The 21957-nt window shown below is 37.2% G+C and overlaps 1 protein-coding gene across 2 annotated transcripts in view; it reads right to left on the reverse strand.

Moving 5' to 3' along the window:
- The window catches only part of REEP3 (receptor accessory protein 3), a 101538-nt gene that overhangs the window by 44158 nt on the left and 35423 nt on the right, over positions 1 to 21957 (reverse strand). For both annotated transcript variants that reach the window (XM_030335561.1, XM_030335562.1), the window contains exon 2: positions 12469 to 12541. In XM_030335561.1, the coding sequence (XP_030191421.1) occupies positions 12469 to 12541 (73 nt within the window). The remainder of the gene's footprint in view (positions 1 to 12468; positions 12542 to 21957) is intronic.

Here is a 21957-nt window from a genome sequence, read left to right on the forward strand (position 1 = left end):
AAAAAAGATGTCTATTGGAAATCTTCGTAAGTTAATACAATATTTTAAAGTAAAATTACTCAAGTCAGTCTATTTTTGTGACTTTTCAAGACCTTTTGAAGTTTGCTTTCCCATGTTACCTACAGAGTTTGGATCTGTGGTTAAAAAAAAAGAAAAGGAATCAGTCTATATTCATTCTGATAGCCAAAAGATAGGCAAAATTTCATATATTTGAACTTTTAAAAAATTTATTTATTTTTGAGAGAGGGAGAGAGAGAGAGAGAGAGACAGAGCATGAGCAGGGGAGGGGTTAGAGAGAGAGGGAGACACAGAATCTGAAGCAGGCTCCAGGCTCTGGGCTGTCAGCACAGAGCCTGACACAGGGCTCGAACCCACAAACCGTGAGATCATGACCTGAGCCAAAGTCAGATGCTTAACCAACTGAACCACTGAGGTGTCCCAAAATTTCATATATTTGTATACTTAGATATACTTTAAATTTTTTGTAGTCTTTTAAAAGAACTTCATGTTTTTACAATTCTATTATATTTCTGAAGTAACATTTCTCATGAGCTTTTAAAATTACATGAGGTTTGGGGAAAGATTTTATTTTTCTAACTTAGCTAAAATCTTAGGGAACAGTTCTAGCTTTTATATTTTTAGGAGGACCTTTCACAGTGTGGTGGTGATCTGGCTGACAATCTCATTATTACACCTGTGGTTGGGAAAGCACTGTATTTCTAAAATTACGTTATGGAAAGATGAAGTCCATATCTAAACATATCAAAGGTAGATCCTGGTGCTGTGTAAGAGGGAAAATTTCTCTGCAAAAATATTGTCAACTTTAGCTGAAAAGGCAAAAGCTTAGGTATATTTTATCAGAGAGGATTCTATTTTCTAAAAAGAAAAAATTTTTAATAAAAATATAAAATTTAATAAAATTTTTAAACATTTTTTTGGTTTGTTTTAGAGACAGAGAGTGAGTGCACGTGCATACGTGAGCAGGGGAGGGGCAGAGAGAGAGGAAGAGAGAATCTTAAGCAGGTTCCACACCTAGCACAGAGCCCAACGTGGGGCTTGATCTCATGACCATGAGAAATCAAGAGTTGGATGCTTACCCAACTGAGCCACCCAGGTGCCCCAATAAAAAATTTTAAATGAGAATTTTTAGGTAGTTTATTATTTTTAAATTTTAATTTAGCATTGCTTGCTTATATCTTTTCTGATTTCTCATTGTGTCAATCCCTCTACTATTCTTCTCCCTATTTCAAGTGTTTACCTTTAACTATTTCAAGTGTTTACCTTATTAGACTTACTTAAGGGAACAACTCTTCCTTTAATTCCCTCAATTTTGTTTTTTATTTGTATTTCTGCTTTTTTATTGCTTTGTTTGTTGTACCTCCTTTACAGATTCTTTTATTTTGGTATTTTTTCTTGCTTTGCGAGTGTAGTGTTTCATTTTCTTCCTTTTTAAAATATAGGCTCTTTCCTTTTTTAAAAATGTTTATTTTTAAAAGAGAAAGAGTGTGGGCAGGGGAGGGGCAGAGAGAGTGTAGGGTTGGGGGGAACGGGGGGACAGAGAATCTGAAATGGGATGTGAGCCCCATGTGGGGCTTGAACTCATGAACCATGAGATCATGACCCGAGGCGAAGTTGGACGCTTAACTGACTGAGCCACCCAGGCGCCCCTAAAATACAGGCTTTCAAAGTGATTCAGAATATAAATTGTAATATGAATTACTGTCATTTTTATTTTTGAATTCATCTAGTACCGTCCGCACTTCTGATTTTCCCTTGTACTCAGTTGTTATTTCTTCTTTTTGTAACTTACTGGAGGTTTCTTCACAGCAGACAGGTTATGGGGTGTGAGTAGATAAGGGGGGGGAGCAGAACACTGGCAGCCTCTGAACACGTTCTCCCCACACTGAGGGTGGTGGCAGTCCTTTCTGGCTGCTGTAGCTTTTCGGATTTTAAGCTGTTCCATCATGGGATTAGGGTGGAGGTGGCTAGGCCTCCCTCCAATTTACTACTTAACAACATTTCCTTTAATGGAAACAACGGTTTCTGTCCCTGTTTTTAAAAAGTCTATTTCCATTGGCACTACAGTTGGTAAAATTCTTCCTAGACATTAGCAAAAGCCCGAGTTAGCCTCTTAGGTTTGAATGTTACTGTGTGGTTTTTTTTTTTTCTTCCCTTTGTGCATGTTTTCCAAAGCATTTGCACGGGAAGTTAGTAAAGGATAAGACTGCTGCAGTCGGCTGGCTGCATCTTAGCATGAAAACTGTGGGGATGCTTCTGAATTACTTCATACAAGGTCAAGGGGTGCTCTAATTCACATTCTAAAATTTTATTTTATTTTAAAAGTTTATTTATTTACTGAGAGAGAGAGAGAGAGATACAGAGACAGAGAGAGAGACTGAGAGAACAACAATTGGGGGAAGGGCAGAAAGAGCGGGAGACACAGAATCCGAAGCAGGCTCCAGGCTCTGAGCTGTCAGCACAGAGCCAGACACGGGGCTCACTCACTAACCATGAGATCGTGACCTGAGCTGAAGTTGGAGCTTAACCAACTGAGCCACACAGGCGCCCCTCACATTCTAAAATTTCAGAAAAAAACCGTGCTAGGTGTTCATTAAACACCCTGCCCAAGTAAATAACCTTATTTAAATTTAACACTTGTTTCCTAAAGTGGATCCACTGTAATGGTCATGAGATGATCATGAAGAAATCATTTCTAGAAAACATAAGAAGAGTATAAGTCACTTAATTATAACAGCATCAATTACTTCAGCAGTGAAGTTACATACTAATATGTATTATACATACAATATGTAAACTTGGCACATCAAGAATTAGGTTTATAAAACAATATTCGTCACCCGCTTTACTTTAAGTAAAAGTAAGTAGGTTTAGTTCATTAAAGGATAATAAATTGTCCCAAGTGACTTTATTCAACTGTCCTAAGTGAAAATTGTGATTTTTATGTATCAATACTTGATTTACAAACCATATAACTCAAGACATGATACACATGGATTCCCTGTATGTCAGTTAAAATTAAACTTCAAAATTGTTGTCAAAGATCTAAAACAAATGGTATCTATTACTACTTTAAATCTGTCTTCTATGTGAGCACATTTTAAAAACCAACAATAATGGTTTATTTCATGATAAGTTATATTTGATATGACAGTATATTTCAACCAGAAGTGTTCCACTCACACAGTCAATTTGGGAATCTGGGTAAAGATTGATAAACTGCACATATACATTTAATTGCATCCTTACCACAAATCTCACTAAAACAACAGTAAACGTGATTTTTTAAAAAAGACAAGTCCAAAAGAATGAAGAAAAGAAGACAGCAATCCGAATTTTGGGGAGGTAGGAAGGAAGTGGAAGTGGAGCACCTGAGTTAGGAGGCCTGAGAAAATTGGATATTAAGCTGACAGTGGGAAAGTGGAGAAGCAATCCAACTTTACACCGCAGAGCTCCCCAAAGGCTCAAGAACTGGTGACACAATCCTTGGTCACGAGGGCAAAAGCCAGGAAGTATGGCTGTTAAGTCTGCCTGAGGAGCAGGTAGGCTCCCAGATGCCCTCCTCCCCTTTTCGTGGTCAGGCGATGCCCCTCCTTCCTCCCACAGGAACCTTGCGGCTGATTCTCTGGGAAGAGTCAAGGGCCTCTGGATTTGCAAATCTCTGGCACAGTTGAGAGTAGGCATTAAGTTCTAGTTTATAAATTAAATATTGAGAGCCCCCAACCCTTAGTCTCTCACCGGAACGCTAGCAACCAAGTACCTTTCAGAATGGAAGAATCTTGTCTGAAGACTCTGACATGAGAGAAAATATCTAAACATACAGACACTGATCATTTTCCCAGGAAACAGTTGTAATGGTTTGAACTGTGTCTCCCTCAGAAAGATATGTTGAAGTCTCTTACGGACTGACCCGTGATTCCCCCAAATTGATATGTTGAAGCCATAACCCCCAAGGTGACTGTATTTGGAAACAGGGCCTTTATGGAGGTAACTAAGATTAAATGAGGTCATAAGGGGGCCCTAATTTGATAGAACTGGTGTCCTTATAAGAAAGAACGCACCAGGGCTTTCTTAACACAGGCATCCAGAAAAGGCCACGTGAGGACACAGAGAGAAGATGGCTGTCTACAAGCCAGGAAGAGCCTGTACCCAAAATCAACCCTGATGGCCCCCTAATCTTGGACTTTCAGCCTCCACAACTGTGAGAAAATAAATTTGTGTTGTTTAAGCTACTCACTGTGTGGTATTTTGTTATGGCAGCCTGAGCTGACTAATACAAAGTTCTTACCCCCAGTACCTCAAAATGTGACATCATTTGGAAATAGGGCCACTGCAGATGTAATTGGTTAAGATGAAGTCATGCTGGGGTATAGTGGGCCCTGAATCTAATATGCTTGGCTCCTTGTAAGAAGGAGAGAAGAGACTGATACACAGACACAAGAGGAAAACGCCATGTGACAACAGAGACAGAGACCAAAGTGCTGCACCTGGAAGGTAAGGAATGCCAAGGACTTCTGGCAACCACCAGAAGCTGCAAACAGGCAAAAAAGGATTCTCCTTAGGGTGCCTGGGGGGCTCAGTCGGTTAAACATCCAACTCTTGGTTTCGGCCCAGGTCATGATCTCGCAGTTTGTGAGTTCAAGACCTGTGCTGGGCTCTGTGCTGACAGAGAGCCTGCATGGGATTCTCTCTCTGCCTCTCTCTCTATCCCTTCCCCCTCCCAAAAATAAATTATTTAAATAAACTTAAAAGAAAAGAAAGGAAAAGAAAAGAAAGAAGAAAAGGATTTTCCTCAACAGGTTTCAGAAGGAATTGGCCCTGTCTACATCTTGATTACGCACTTCTAACCTCTAGAACTGTGAGACAATATATTTCTGTTTTTTTAAGCCACTTGGTTTGTGGTACAACCGGGAACACTGGGAACAAATACAGCTGCCTTGTCAGATCACCCTACAGTAAAGATGACATTCAGCAATCCTCTTCATAGGCTCAGGCCTTGTAACCAGCTTTTGATTATCATACTCAAATGTGAGTGGAGGACCAAATATTATCCAACATTTGAGAAAATCATGCATGAGAGACAGAGGCTCAAACAAACAAAAACCAGAAGTCAAAGGAGAGACTATGCAGAAAGAACGTATCTAAAAAAAAACCCATTTTTCATATACATAGACAAAAAGGAAGCTATTTTAAACAACATAAGGATAGAACACTATAGGAAAAGGAACATTCAGAAAATAAAAAGAGCTCTTAGAAGTTAAACACACAGAGACAGAAATTAAAGATTAACTAAAGGGTTAGAAGATGACATTGAGAAACTCATCATAAAATAGAACAAAAAGAAAAAGTGACAGGAAAAAGAAGAAAAAAGATCAGATAATTAGACAATCGGTCCAAGTAGCTTTACAACTGAATAAATGGAATCCCAGACAGAACAAACAGTGAAAACAAAGCAGAGAAAATCGATAAAGAAATAAATTTTAACCAAATTTCCCAGAGCTGAAGGACAAAGGATTTCCCAAGTTAAAAGGGGAGGATTTAGCAAAATCTACCACAATCGATTCACACCAAGGCACATAATCATGAAATTTTAAACCTAAATTTTCCACACATGGAAAAGATCCCACAAGCCGGTGAGAATCAGAATGGCTTCAGACTCTCCACAGCAACACTACAGGCTAAAAGGCAATGGAGAAATGTCTTCAAAATTCTGAAGGAAAATTATTTCCAATCTGGCATCTCAAAAAATTTGTCTTTCACACAGTCTTCTCCGGAAGGATGTACTTCATTAAAATGAGGAAGTAAACTTAAAAAGGAGGAAAACAGGAGATTAAGAAATCTGAGGATCTAAAACAAGAGCTAGTCTGGAATATCCATTGGATGATAACACAGAGAAGAAATCCACACAACTGCGGCAGAGTTCAGGTGTAAATGTGCAATAATAGAGAATCCCACATAAGTGAAAAACCAACCAACCAAACAACAAACCAGAAAACAAGACAATGAATAACAAGCAGGGAAAACAAACCACTGTGCAGGAAAAAAAATGGTAATGATAGGATACCACAGAGACCAAATGCAAATAGTGTTTCTACCATGAAAAATCCTATACAACAGGTACTATTCTATGTCAGGTACTGATTTAAATGCTTTATGTTCATTAACTCATGTAATTCTCACCACCACCTGAGGAGGTAAGTACTATAACAGTTCTCATGTTACAGATGAGGAAACTGAGGCACAGAAAAGTCAGATAACTTGTACAATGACATAGCTAGTAACAGATAGGACTGGGATGTTAACCTTGGCAGCCTGGTTCTAGGTGCTGTGTTCTTTATTTGTTTAGTTTATTGCTTCTTTCTTTTTAACTTAGCCTACATAATGCAAATACTGAATACTGATCCAATACAAATTACACTGTAATGACCCTGGGAGGCTATAATGGCAGGGAAATATGCATGTGTATAGTTATATGTGATAACTACTATTAATCATCCTTAATAATAGCAAGAAGTCAACTGATAATGCCCATCTGAAAAATTAAGAAATGGTAATATAAGCATGTTATTTAGATATGGAAATAAATACTAAAGGATTCAGCTACAAGAGCTGAAAGTAGTTGCCTCTAGAGAGAAATGGGGATGGGGAAGGTGGGGAATTGTTCTTTTCATAATAAGCCTTAGAAACTATTTGATTTTTAAAATTTAAATAATTACAGCTTTGATAAAAACAAAAACTAAATTAAAAGTAGATCAAAGTGGAAAATAAACAAATAAACATGTGGTCTAACAAGACTAATTTTCAAAAATTCCATCTCAATCAGTGGGTTAACCTTTACACTTCCCAAATTAAAACCCTTGAATCAAATGAGTATTTTTAATCCAAAATATGAAAAGATGGCTGGGGAACACTTCTTGACAATAAAAAAAAAAAGTACTTTATTGCATTTTTTCCCTTCTATATCCACTCTAAAACTAGTAAATAACTTCAGATTTTACCAATTGACAAGAACTATAAAGCTAGTGTGTGGTATATTTGTTCATTTTCATATCACCCAAGTATTTAGGAAAAATTAGGTCACTTTCAAAACCAAGTCAATAGGGTTTTAGAGGGCTAGCTCCTTTTTTTTTTTTTTTAATGAGTTTATTTATTTATCTTGAAAGAGAAAATGGATGTGTGAGTGGGGGAGGAGCAGAGAGAGAGAATCCCAAGTAGGCTCTGTCACTGTCAGTGCAGAGCCTGATGTGGGGCTCGAACCCTGAACCATGAGATCATGACCTGTGTTGAAGTCAGACTCTTAGCTGACTGAGCCATCCAGGCATCCGTAGAGGGCTATTTCTAAGCCTTTAAAAGAGTAATCTCCCAGAATTTTCCCTGTTCTTTGTTCTTGCTCACAGTAAATCTCTGTGATCAGACCAAATGTCTGATTTTGATTTTTAAGTGCTGTTAGCCAATCTTTTCATTGCCACGTTCTCCAACATTCTTAGAATAAGAACACGGTTTCCTAGAAAAGCTACAGCAATTACACACGACTTGGAAATAAACACTCTATTTTCAAGTCACGAGATGGTATAAGCCTAAAAAAATTTGCAAAACCATACTAATTCTTCAGTAAGTTTACATTTCAATTACTGCAAGGCTGAAAGACTTTAAGTAGGCCATATCAGCCACACTATACAGGAAATTATATCCTAGGAAAGCTCTGTTTTAAAAATAGGCAAAGGAAGAAAGGAAGGTTGCCAAAATACACAGCACTTTCCATTTGTTTTGATTTGAGCACAGCATCTGTTTTATCAGGTGCAATCTACTGTTTGTAGGCTTAAGGGGAATGGTAGTAGTTAGGGTGGAAAGAAGTAAATTAATCTAAAATGTTTGCTTTCTGAAAACAATTTTGAAGTAGATATCAGTGGAATTTAGGTAACAACCAAATACCACAAAGACACTGAGCTTTGGGTTAAGTCAGACTGGACTGTGTACTCCTTAACCCAGCAGAATCAAAGCTGAGAACCTAGACCAATCCCCTTAAGAAATGTACATGTTTTTCAACTCTTCTTCCTTTTCTTATTCATTCATTCACTCATTCATTTAAAAAATATTGAGTACCTATTATATATACCATGTACTGTTCTAGGTAGGGAAATGTATCAGTTAACAAAACAACCAAACTCTATGGAGCTGTTTCTGGTGGGGAGGACAAATACACATACAAATAATATAATATCAGATAATATAAAGGGCCATTAAAAATATAACAGGGAAATATGAAGGTTAACTTTACTAAGAAATCACCATATGCAAAACAAAATCAATTAGGATGGGATCACTATATAGGAAAACTTTCTGAGAACAGAGTTCTAATACAACTGTTATAATCAAAGTTTAAAGTAAGGCTAGGTGAGACTCAGCAAGATAATAATATTCAAACATTTTGTCAAAAGTAAATTTAGGTTTGGGCACCTGGGTGGCTCAGTGGGTTAAGTTTCCAACTCATGATTTTGGCTCAGGTCATGATCTCGAGGTTTGTGAGACTGAGCCCTGAGCTCTCCACGGAGCGTAGAGCCTGCTTGGGATTCTCCCCCTCCGTCTGTCTTGTCCCCACTTGTGCAGGCACGTGCACGCACCCTCTCAAATTAATAAACTGAAAACAAAACAAAACAAAAAACCCAAAAAACAACTAAATTTGGGTTGGAAATAGTTACCTGCCAACCCTTTCAAAACCTAATTTCATCTTTAGCCGTTCTGATCATAGTTGATTTCAATATGTAAGAGTCCTGCCCTAAGTACTGGTTAAACAGCCTCATTGCCCTTCTTTGAAAATATCCTTATTTTTGTGGCTCCTGGAGGTCTACTTTGGAAGCACATCCACTGGCTGGTTGTGAAAACTGTTTTACAAGCTAGAGTCCTCACCTACTTTTGGTAGAAGAGACAGAATGAAATATTTATAACAACATATCCAATCTGGTATGATTCCTGCCTTAATGTTCCATGTTACCCTGGGTAAGTCAATTTATTTATTTTTTATTTTTTTTCAACGTTTTTTTTTAATTTATTTTGGGACAGAGAGAGACAGAGCATGAACGGGGGAGGGGCAGAGAGAGAGGGAGACACAGAATCGGAAACAGGCTCCAGGCTCCGAGCCATCAGCCCAGAGCCTGACGCGGGGCTCGAACTCGCGGACCGCGAGATCGTGACCTGGTTGAAGTCGGACGTTTAACCGACTGCGCCACCCAGGCGCCCCCTGGGTAAGTCAATTTATTTCTCCGAGACTGTAACATCGAAACATTCTCCCAGACTTTATTTATTTATTTATTTATTTATTTATTTATTTATTTATTTATTTATTTATGAATGAAGTGAGGACCAGTGAGATATTATGGTATGCAGAAAAATGTCTCCCTACCCCAAAGATGTCCATGTCCTACGTAATTCCTGGGTAAGTCAATTTATTTCTCCGAGACTGTAACATCGAAACATTCTCCCAGACTTTCTTTCTTTCTTTCTTTCTTTCTTTCTTTCTTTCTTTCTTTCTTTCTTTCTTTCTTTATTTATTTATTTATTTATTTATTTATTTATTTATTTATTTATTTATGAATGAAGTGAGGACCAGTGAGATATTATGGTATGCAGAAAAATGTCTCCCTACCCCAAAGATGTCCATGTCCTACGTAATTCCTAAAACCTGTGAGTATGTTACATGGTAAAGGAGTAATCAGGCTGCAGATGGAATTCAGGTTGCTAATCAGCTGACCCTAAGATGCGGAGAAGATCGTGGGTTACTCAGGTGGTCCCAAGGTAACCATAAGCATTCCTGTAAGTGGAATCGGGAGGCAGAAGAGAGAACTAGAGGGATGGAAATGTGAGAAGTTTCAGCTCAACATTTCTGGCTTTGAAGCTGAGGAATAGAACCATTAGCCAAAGATGCAGGCAGCCTGTAGAAGCTAGAAAAGGTAAGGTAAAAGATTTTCCCTTAGAGACTCCAGAAAGAGTACAGCCCTGTAAATCCATTTCAGATTCTGTTCCCTAGGATGGTAAGAGAATAAATACATTTGGGTTGGTTTAAGCCAGTAAGTATTTGGCATTTTGTTATAGTAGCTATTGCAAACAATAATATATAAAAGTATTTTTGAAATTGGTAGGAAATCATATAAATGCAAATGTTTTAATATGATATCTCAGCTTGGTCTCTCTAGCAGCCTTGATGGCAGACAACTTGGTCACCACGTCTTCCGAGTTGTAGCACATTTCCTTGTCAAAAGCAAATGCCCTGCCTTCTGTTTCAATGCCTTACCATTTTTGCTTTTAGCTTTTTCATTTGTGGAGAGTTGATTACCATGTAATTATCAAACCAATTGCCTTTCTACTTCCCTAGTTTTTCCATCAGTTTGAATGAGAATGTTACTGGATTCTCGTCCAAAGGTTATCTTTAACTTATGAAGTAGAATTAAAATTTCAGGGTTAGAACCATTCTTATTCATCCCAAATTTATAGACTAATACAGGAATAAAAATCTGAGTGTTTATTAAGGATTCAAACACAGAAACCCATGTTTTTAAGTCTCTAAAAGATAATGCTAACAAAGTTAAAGTGACACATAGTAAGAAATGGCTTGGGGTGCCTGGGTGGCTCAGCTGAATAAGTGTCTGACTTTAGCTCAGGTCATGATATCATGGTTCATGGGTTTGAGCCCCGTGTTGGGCTCTGTGCTGACAGCTCAGGGCCTGGATCCTGCTTCCGATTCTGTGTATCCCTCCCTCTCTCTCTCTCTGCCCCTCTCCTGCTCGTACTCTGTCTCTCTTCCAAAAAATAAACATTAAAAAAAAATTAAAAAAATAAAGAAATGAATTAATATTTTATAATGGTTCTTAGGCTAATCCCTAAACACCATCTTTTCTGTTCTTTTAGCATTAGTTTATAAATGACAGGCCTATTATAATTTATTATAACTTACATACTTTATTTATAACTTTGTATATTTATTTATAATTTATTATACCTTCATATTTCTTACTGTTACCCCCTTTTTATTTTAGGGCATGGTATCTGTGTGCCCACTGATATCTTTGTATCACTAGAGCTTCTCATATAAACTTCATTTTCAATTTGTACTTCTTTCTTTTCCCAACAAAATCACCCAGATTTGGAGGGAAGACAGGACTATACCGTAAGCACAGAAATATACACAAAGTCACACAGAGGCACACGAGTTCTTATCCTGGGTTTATAATACTTTATAGGTGAAAAAATGGGCACAAAGTTGAGAAAATTCACCCTGTATTTAAACTGTAGAGCTAATCAGATTTAGAAAAAAAGATCTCCTTTATTAACAGTATGACAAACATTCCATATGAGGAGGAATGTATTGGCTGGTAGAGTTGACCCTTGAACAACACAGGTTTGAACTGTGTAGGTCCATTTACCCATAAATTTGTTTTACAGGCCTATTAACGTATTTTCTCTTCCCTATGATTTTTCTTAACCTCTTTTCTCTACCTTACTTTTCTCTTTTCAATGTTTATTTTTGCAAGAGAGGTGGGGGAGGGTCAGAGAGAGAGGGAGACACAGAATCTGAAGCAGGCTCTAGGCTCCCAGCTGTCAGCACAGAGCCAGATGCGGGGCTTGAATGCAGGGACCACGAGGTCGTGACCTGAGATGAAGTCGGACGCTTATCTGACTGAGCCACCCAGGTGCCCCTCTAGTTTACTTTTAATATAGTACATAATACACATACATGTGTTTACCTTATGGGTAAGGCTTCTGATCAACAGTAGGCAATTAATAGTTCAGTTTTTGGGGAGTTAAAAATTATACTGCTGTCCGCCAGAGCCTGCTTGGATCCTCTGTCACCTTCTCTCTCTGCCCCTCCCCTGTTCACACACTCTCTCTTTCTCTCAAAAAATAAACATTAAAAAAAAAAATTATACTCAGATTTTCCACTGCAGGGGAGGGGGAGGTTGGTGGCTCTAACCCCTGTGCTGTTCAAGGGTCAACTGTAGAGTCTGATTTAAGAAGAAAAAAGACTGCTATTGTCAGCAGTGATAAGACATCTGTATACTTAAATGAATTAAAAAGTGACAAACCAGTTATGAATAAAGGAAAAGGTTTGGAGTAAGAAAGAACTATGTTCTCAGTGTACCTATAAATTCACAAGGCTAAAAACCAGACAGCCCCCTAACTTCTTATACTGGAACTGAGACAAAATGAGTAAGAGATCCAATTACTCACTGGATCATACACTTATTTAAATACCAACTGACAGTGAACTTTTTTTGAAACTCCACTTTGGAATTGTATTCAAAATTATTTTTAAAAGACTAACTTCATTAAACTCATATTCATGTAACATTTTTAACCAAAAACAGTATCCCAGCTATTTCTAAAATAATGATTTTCTGGTCTTGTATATCACAGATACATTAAGTTAGAATCAATCACTCATAAAACTATACTTACATATTCCTTCACGTTTTTTGTTTTCACAGCTTTGTATGAATAATATGCAGGATAAAGCATTCCAAACACCAACCTAAAAGTAAAAAGAATGAGAGACTAATCACATACAACAATGCTTTTGACAGCTCATGAAAATTTCACCTAATAGTAAAGCAGAAACTACATAGGAAATATGCAATAATATAAATTTGTGTAAATGCACATTTGTGCACAGACTAAATCTGCTCAGAAAGCAAAGTAAAAATACTTTTGTAACAAAAAGAGGATTTCAATATTCTAGGTATAGTATCATGGGAAAATCACCTTTAAAAAAAACTTTCTCTTTGTATACCTGAAACTAATAACACTGTTAATTATATTTGAATTTTATTTTTTAATTTTTACTTATTTAAAAAAATTTTTTTTAATGTTTATTCATTTTTTGATAGAGACAGACAGATCGTGAGTGGGGGAGGGGCAGAGAGAGAGGGAGACACAGAATCTGAAGCGGGCTCCAGGCTCTGAGCTGTCAGAACAGAGCCTGACGTGGGGCTCGAACTCACGGACTGTGAGATCATGACCTGAGCTGAAGTCAGATGCCTAACCGACTGAGCCATCCAGGGGCCCCTATGTTTGAATTTTAAAATAAAACCTTTTTCATCACAAAAAATATGATTCCTCGAACATTTGGAAAAGGTAGAAAATCACCAAAAATAAAAATTGTCCCATCTCTCCCAGAGATAACTGCAGGCAACATTTTACTGTATGCAAATCCTACTTTTTATCCACATGTAACATTCCCAAAATCTAAATATAACATGTATGTACACGCACAACCTGTAATACAAAAGTGTCCTTTACTCCATGATTTTGAAAAGCACTGGCTTCTAATTATCAATAGTTGATATATTACAACATGCATTAAAATAGCTCTCTGTAAACATTTATAAAATACCTAAATCATTAACAGGACTTAATGCCATCTGTGAAGACTATTTCGCCAAATCCCAGACCCAACAGATATGTACAATCACACATAAAATGAAAGAATAGACATAGAGGTAGCATAACAGTATATACATGGTTTACAGTTGGCATTTTCATGTGACACATCATGGGATTCTTTTGCCCCCAAATATTCTATCGTGTGTATTCTTTTTTTTTTTTAATTTTTAATTACATTTATTTATTTTCGAGAGACAGAGTGAGACAGAGCATGAGCGAGGGAGGAGCCAAGAGAGAGGGAGACACAGAATCCGAAGCAGGCTCCAGGCTCTGAGCAAGGGTTCAGCACAGAGCCTGAGGTGGGGCTCAAGTTCACGAACCATGAGATCATGACCTGACCCGAAGTCAGACACTTAACCGACTGAACCACCCAGGCGCCCCTACAGTGTGTATTCTTAATATGTTCATTACATTCCACATTGATATGCCCTTACTTTATTTAAATAATCCAATGTTAATAGGCTTTTGGTCAATTTCAGGGGTGTGCTATTGCACGTGACATAAAAACATTTCACTTCCTGGTTGGGATGTTGCTGCTTCAAATAGTACATACGTTTTTACCTATCACCAAAATGCCCTCCAGAGAAGCAGTTGCACTTTACATTCCTATACACTGCCGATCATGGGTATTATTATTATTATTATTGTTTTTAAAGTGTGCCAGATGTTTTAATATACATTCCTGAATAGCACTACACATGATTTTCTTTTCAAGTGTTTACTGGCCTTTTGATGCACAGGGTGTTGCATCTTGTTGTCTACTTTTTGGGTCTATTTAAAAAGAATCTTTTGGAATAGTTTTAATTTTACAGAAAGGTTGGGAATATACTATAGTTACCATAAGCTCTACATCATGTTTCCCCTAGACCTTGCATTAGCATGGTACATTTGCCACGATTAACAAACCAATATTGATATGTTATTGACTAAAGTCCATCCTCTATTCAGATTTCCTTAGTTTTTACCTACTATCCTTTTTCTGTCCCAAGATCCCATTCAGGATAGCACCTTATGTTTACCTGTCATGTCTCCTTAGCTCCTCTTGGTTGTAAAAGAAAAACAATTTCTCAGATTTTTCTTTGGAAATGACCTTGACAGTTTCGAGGAGTATTACTCAAGAGTACTGGAGGAAGTCCCTTTACTGTAATTTGTCTGATGTTTTTCTCATGATTAAATCAAGGTATGGGTTTTGGGAGGAAGACCACAAGAGGTAAAGTACCATTTCCTCCTATCATATCAAGGACACACTATCGACATGAGTTATCACTATTGATGTTAACCTTGACCACCTGGCTGAGGTAGTGTTTGTCAGACTTTAAACTGTAAGGTTACTCCCCACCTCACCCCTGCCCATTCTTTGGAAGAAAGCCACTATGCACAGGGCACACTTGAGCAGGGAGTTGTGTTCTACCTTCTTGACAGTGGAATATCTATATGAATTATTTGGAATCTTTCTGCAAAGGAGATTAGTCTATTCTCCATTTATTTATTCAATGATCTGTTTATATCAACATGGACTCCTATATTTTTATTTTACACTTTGGATTCTAATCCAATAGTACTTCATTTTGTTGTCCAAGGCTTTGAACACTAACATCTTTCAGTTCGCTCCTGTGTCCCTCTGACAGACCTATAATTGTGAGGTTTTTTTTGAGCAGTTTGCTACTTTCTGGCACTACATGATGCCCTGGGCTCATAATGTGTATTTCCTGACTCATTCTTACAATCAGTCATTTCTCCAAGGAGCCCTGGTTCTTCTCACTGGAGGATGGTATTTAAGACCAAGTTCTGGGGACGACATATGCTCACTGTTCCTGGAGTGTTGTAGCTTCTTTGTCTATTTTGCATATTAACCAATATTTGTCTAAGTTGTTATCTTTTGATTCTAAAGTTTGCTAAGATATGTGTTAAATTATGTTTGTTGGGCTGTCATTTAAAAAGATGCCACAGGCTAGATGGGTTAAGCAAAGATATTTATTTTCTCATAGTTTTGGAGGCTACAACAAGGCCAAGATCAAGGTGTCAGCAGGTTTGGTTTCTTTTGAGGTCCTTCTCCTTGGATTGTAATGGTCACTTTCTCACTGTGTCCTCACATGGTCATCCCTTGGACTGTGCAAACTTGGGTTATAAGAACACCAGTCATATTGGATTAAAACACTCTAAAGACTTCATTTTAACTTAATCACCTTAACTTTTTATCTCCAAATAGTTACATTCTGAGGTACTGGGGGTTAGGACTTTGACAAATGCATTTGGAAAGGGGACACAAGTCAGCCCTTAACATATATATTTATGACCTTAATGTATATATTTATGAGCTTTTATATTAAATAAGCTTTTCTTACACTGAGAATGAGTATTTACATTTCCATAATTTTAGTTCATTTATAGTTTATTTTTTTGGGGGGGGAGGGATAGTAAATCCCTGGTGACTTCATTACCCCTCAGAAAATGAACCCTGGGTGGGGCTGATGTCGCCAGTTTAGAGGAATAGCAAGTCTTCTGCTGGGGATTTTATTTTCACCAACTGGAAGCCACATCAGTAACAGTCTCTGTCTCACCTAACAACACTACTAGCAGGAGTCAATTCATAGGCTCTGGATATGCGATTTTTAGCTGTGCCACAGAACCTAGGGCTTTATGATTTAACACAGGGCCCCCCCCCCCCCCCAAAAAAAAGGCACAGAGGCTATCTAACCTAGTTACTTCTGAGAAAGGGACCAACATTAAGAACTGAAGAACAAGAACACAATTTCCAGGTCTGTTGGGTGTTCATCCCTACTACTGACACGAGGTACAATCCCACAGTTAGTCATCATATTTCTAGCATACGTATTCAAGTTATTTTAGTTCACCTTGTATTTCCCTTTAGAATTTGGATACAATCACCTCCTGCCATAGTCCCATGTCATCTTGTACCCCTGGATTTAAATTCAACATGAGACTCATTTCTGTCACCATCTAGATCTTGGACTCCTCCTTCCCCTGCTATAATATCCATCCAATCTCTAACCAGTCCTGTTGGTTTTTCCTTGGTGAAAGTCCAAGTGTGCATCTTCCTGTTTTATTTTCAAACCCATGGCCAATGATATGTCTAGGCTTGTGCCATCTCATCTGACTTCCTGAAAAATTTCCCAACACATCCCTCTGGCTCCAATGTCAATTCAATCTTCCTAATACACCTACTGCACTGTCTTGCTTAAAGACTTCAATAGTTGGCCTCCATACCTCGTTGTTGACCAGCCCCTATGGCGGCTCATCAAAACATAATTTGAAAATCTCTTCCTTATAAAATCCATCTGTTCCAATATGGTTTTCTCAATATGCCTTTTTTTTTTTTTTTACCTTACTCAATCCTTTTTTCTTCAAGAGCTACCTACCCCTGCATAGACTTCTAAATTGTTTTTTTTTTTAAGCGTGTGACTCTTTTTTTTTTTAATTAAAAAATAAAATTTTAATGTTTGTTTTTGAGAGAGAGATAGAGACAGAGCACCAGCAGGGGAGGGGCAGAGAGAGAGGGAGACACAGAATCCGAAGCAGGCTCCAGGCTCTGAGCTGTCAGCACAGAGCCCTATGCGGGGCTCAAACCCACAAACTGCAAGATCATGACCTGAGCTGAAGTCAGACTCTTAACCAACTGAGCCACCCAGGCGCCCCTAAATTGTTTTGAATTTTAGAATGTGTCAGGATTAATCACTTTGCCTTTAGCATATTCTAGATTGTATTTTTTAAGGTAAGTGATTTCCAAAACAGGTATTTTCTCATATATAGTAAGGATTTGGTGCTAGTTTATACAATGCATATAGGTGCTTTACCTTTATTTTTTAACCTCTGTATTGAATAGAATCAGTCAAATGAATAAACACAATATCCCCTAACATCTCACTCTTGTAAGAGTAGAAAACAATAATGTATTTCAATTGGAACGCAGGAAAGGCTATATGTCTTAGTAAACAGTGGGACAATTTTTTAAGGACCACCACTATTATAATTTATTACTGCTCTAATGTGAATATTACTGAGTAATTTATTACTAACATCTGTAATATTTTCTAGGTTTTTTTTTTTCTGGTTTATTTTCTTTAATATTGGGTCTTACTCTGGATGTTTGCGACATGGGAGGTCGGGCATAAAGCCAGAGTATGAGCACAGTGTATAAAATCAAATAGTTTATTTTAAAAGGCCACCTACAAAATAAACTCATGGTTTATAAAGAAAGTGTTTGCTACAAATAAAATTCACTCATAAATTTGAATACTGTTTCAGTTCTGGAGGCAGGAAGAAATAGTTACTCATTTCCTCTTAATCTTATTTCTGCCTAAAGAGGGAAAATTTTGCCAAAATACTCATGATACCCTTTCCTCCCACTAAGGTAAAGTTTTATATATGAACACTGGCTATATTGAATATTCTGTACCTTTTTTTAAAAAGGAAATTTTATGAGAATGTAGTAATAGGGGTGGCCCTTATATCGTATTTCATATATAGAAAATACCTGAAATAGCTATTTTCTGGACATATATTCAGACATAAATCCATCATTCACCAAAACTGTCCTAGAGAAGAACAGTGTATTCAAAGACCAGTCTCTGAAGCAACAAGGAGGAGTGCTCTTAGTACTAGAATAATATCCTTAATTTTTTTTTTAATGTTTATTTATTTTTGAGACAGAGAGAGACAGAGCATGAATGGGGGAGGGTCAGAGAGAGAGGAAGACACAGAATCTGAAGCAGGCTCCAGGCTCCGAGCTCTCAGCACAGAGTCCGACGCGGGACTCGAACTCACGGACCTTAAGATCATGACCTGAGCCGAAGTCGGACGCTTAACCGACTGAGCCACCCAGGCGCCCCTAGAATAATATCCTTAATGCATAAAAGTTATCTGGATTTCATCAAATATTGATTAAAGCTTTTCCTTATTAAGATTCTAAACACAGTTTACTGTAGAATTTTTAGAAGATGTAAAATAGTAAAAAAAATGACAAAAATCACTAAGTAATCCCATTACTGAATGAACCATCTTTTCTGTTAAATGCCATTCCAAATATTTATATGTATTTGTTATAATTTTTATCAAATGGTCTCAAGTTTGACCTATCATTCTCTTAAATGCTTTAAAAAACCTTCAAGTACCAATAAAATTTTAATAACAAAACTGGCCAAGGGATTAATTTACATCTAAACAAGTCACAAAACACTAATTCCAAGGATTTAAACTTTATTGTCATTCTTTTAAGAAATGATTATGAAAAATGAAAACTACAGTATAGAAACAGAATAGTATTAATATAACTTCCCTATACCTATCATCTACTTTTAAGAATTACTAACATTGGGGTACCTGGGTGGCTCAGTAGGTTAAGTGTCCAACATTGGCTCAGGTCATGATCTCACAGTTCGTGGGTTCAAGCCCCATATCAGGCTCTCTGCTGTCAGCACAGAGCCCACTTTGGATCTTCTGTCCCCTTCTCTTTCTCTCTCTCTCTCCCCTTCCCTGGCTTGCACTCTGTCTCAAAAATAAATAAACATTAAAAAAAATAATTAAAAAAAATCTTTAACATTAATCATTAGCATTTTGGTATTTTCCAGTTTTTTCTATGATCTCTTTAAAGAACATTATTTTAAAATATAATTAACATATTTAAAGACAATATTTTAGAAACAATATTTTATAACCTAATTAAAACATAATTTAAACATAATTAACTGACATCTTAGGGCAGGATAAATATATACTCTTTCAGTAAACGTGATATTATAAGCCATTTTGTTACGTCTTTACATACCCTTAAAGAATGTCATTTAAAAAGTGCATGGTATGTATGGGGCACCTGCGTGGTTCAGTCAGTTAAGTGTCCGACTCTTCATTTTTGGCTTAGGTCAGCGTGCAGAGCCTGCTTGGGGTTTTCTCTCCCTCCCTTCCTCTTTCTCTCTCTTTCTCTGCCCCTCCCCTGCCAACATGTGCTCTCTCAAAATAAATACATAAACATAAAAAAACTACATGGTACGGGCGCCTGGGTGGGTCAGTTGGTTGAGCGTCCTACTTCAGGTCAGGTCGTGATCTCACGGTTCATGGGTCCGAGCTGGGAGTCAGGCTCTGTGCTGATGGCTCAGAGCCTGGAGCCTGCTTCAGATTCTGTGTCTCCCTCTCTCTCTGTCCCTACCCTGCTCACGCTCTGTCTCTGTCTCTCAAAAATAAATAAATGTAAAAAAAAAAAAATTAAAAAAAAAAAGACATGGTATAATATTAACTCATATGGATGAAAATCATTTAAATCCTTTCCTATGTTTACTACTATTTTAATTAACGCTATGGTGAACGATCTTTCTATGACTACTAATAATTAATAATTATTGACATTTTATACTATGCAGGATAGTAAGCAGTTTCCATATATTGCTGCACTTAATTCTCACAATAATACCCAGAGACCGGTACTATTTTCATACCTGTTCTACAGATGTGAAGACTGAGGCTGATACACTGTATTATTGTTTTTGTATGATTGTTCTAATCCATATCTTAGAAAAACACAGTTCATCTGCTGAAAAAAATGCCTACTGACTATCTATGTGACTTTTTTTCTAAGCCTGTTAAAAATAGTCCTTGAATGAGTAATTTCCCCATAAGAATATAAATTGATGCTACTCTTCTGAAGAATAGTTTGGTAATATATAACAAAACCTTTGAAATCTCAAACCCTTTGGCCTAGTTATTCCACGTTAGGATGTCATTAGGAAATAAACACTAATTTTTAAATGTGGGTTTTGGAGAGTGCATGAGGGAGCCAGTAAACTTACAAGGTATATGACATTAGTTTAACTTCTGTATCATTACTAAAAAAAAAAAAAAAAAATCCCAAAATATTATAGCTAATGATATTAACATTTCTGAACTATTTTAATTTCCCCTGAGATTGTCTTTAGATAATAAATTTCCTCTCTAATAACATAAAAGAATTTGTTGTAGTTCATTAAAAGTAAGTGCAACAAGTAGCTCATTGCCAATAATAGGAACTACATGATACTAATGCGTAACAAGATAATGCTCCCACAGGAATTACTTGACAAATTCTCCTTATTTCACTGCTTTTAGAATCATACTCCCAAACAAACAAACAGTAATGATGATGTTCTATTAGATGAAAGAACTGAAAACAACTCAGACTGGAGATGAACTAAAATGGGATACCAAATATTAAACAGACAAAATAAACTACAGAGTCAAAAACCAGAATGATGATAGATGCACCAGGCTGTTAGCATGAGTTAGTCACAATTAACACAGATACCATATATACTCTCAAAAAGCGACACAGAATATAACACTCCAGGACCTTATCGAAGATTGTAAACTGCATTTGTCTGCAATCCACTTTACACTACAGAGACCAGTGAAATTTACATAAGATAGCCTGCATAAGGATGGCAAACACAGAGAAGTTTCTCTGCTGTTCTCCATTCCTGTAACCCAGACAGACTGTACTCCTTTCTGCTGACCCTGGTCTCAGAGTCCTCTTCAACACAGCACCATAAACTCACACCTACAAAGGACAGGAGCTGAGTAGACTTATTTGCCATGTTTTGTCAGCCTTGTTCTAAATCTTTATTCCTCTAGGAGGTGTCATTCCAAATTTGAATCAAGCTTGACCATCAGGTTACTGTTAAACCTCTCCTTTAAGGGAAAAGTCATTTCAACTGAGATGCTTTTTAATATTACATTCTTGGGGCGCCTAGGTAGCTCAGTTGGCTGAGCATGTGACTTGGCTTAGGTCATGGTCTTGCAGTCTGTGAGTTCAAGCCCCACATTGGGCTCTGGGCTGACAGCTCAGAGCTTGGAGCTGGCTTTAGATTGTGTCTCCCTCTGTCTCTCCCCCTCCCCGGCTCACACTCTGTTTCTCTCTCAAAAATAAACATTTAAAAAAATTAAGAACGTATTTTTATGGTTTAAAAAATTTTTTTCTTGAGGTATAGGAAACAGCCATATGAAACCCATGGCTATAAATACTAGAGGAATGTGTTAAGGGCATTGTCTATGAGTACCCCTCTACATGAAATTTCATGTATGTGATTTACTTTGGAATTCAGTAAATGCAATGCTTAGCATTCTAGGAGAATATGATGGTAAAAATATTATTCCCTCCCTCCCCCCAATCCCTGATTGCTAGGAAGCTCAGAAACAAGAAATCTGTTGTTCAACTTGATTATCAAGTATGGCGAACCTTAAGATTGGCATATTTGTATTTACAAATTCTGATTTTTGACTTTGCAATTTTTTTCTAGCAGTGAAACTCTTATTTTTCTTTGCATTTTAACATCTACATTTGGCAAAAAAGTTCTCAAATCATTCTGAAGAACATAAGAGCATGTAAATTAATAGGATATAATAATCACTGAGATGAAGCACAAAATCAGCTCTCAGGTGCCAGAGAACCAAGAAAAACATTTTTAGTTTAGGAAGCTAGTGGCTGAGAACCATTAGTAGTTCCTCAACTTAGACATACAT

This window comes from Lynx canadensis, chromosome D2 (genome assembly GCF_007474595.2).
Source record: "Lynx canadensis isolate LIC74 chromosome D2, mLynCan4.pri.v2, whole genome shotgun sequence".
NCBI lineage: Eukaryota > Metazoa > Chordata > Mammalia > Carnivora > Felidae > Lynx > Lynx canadensis.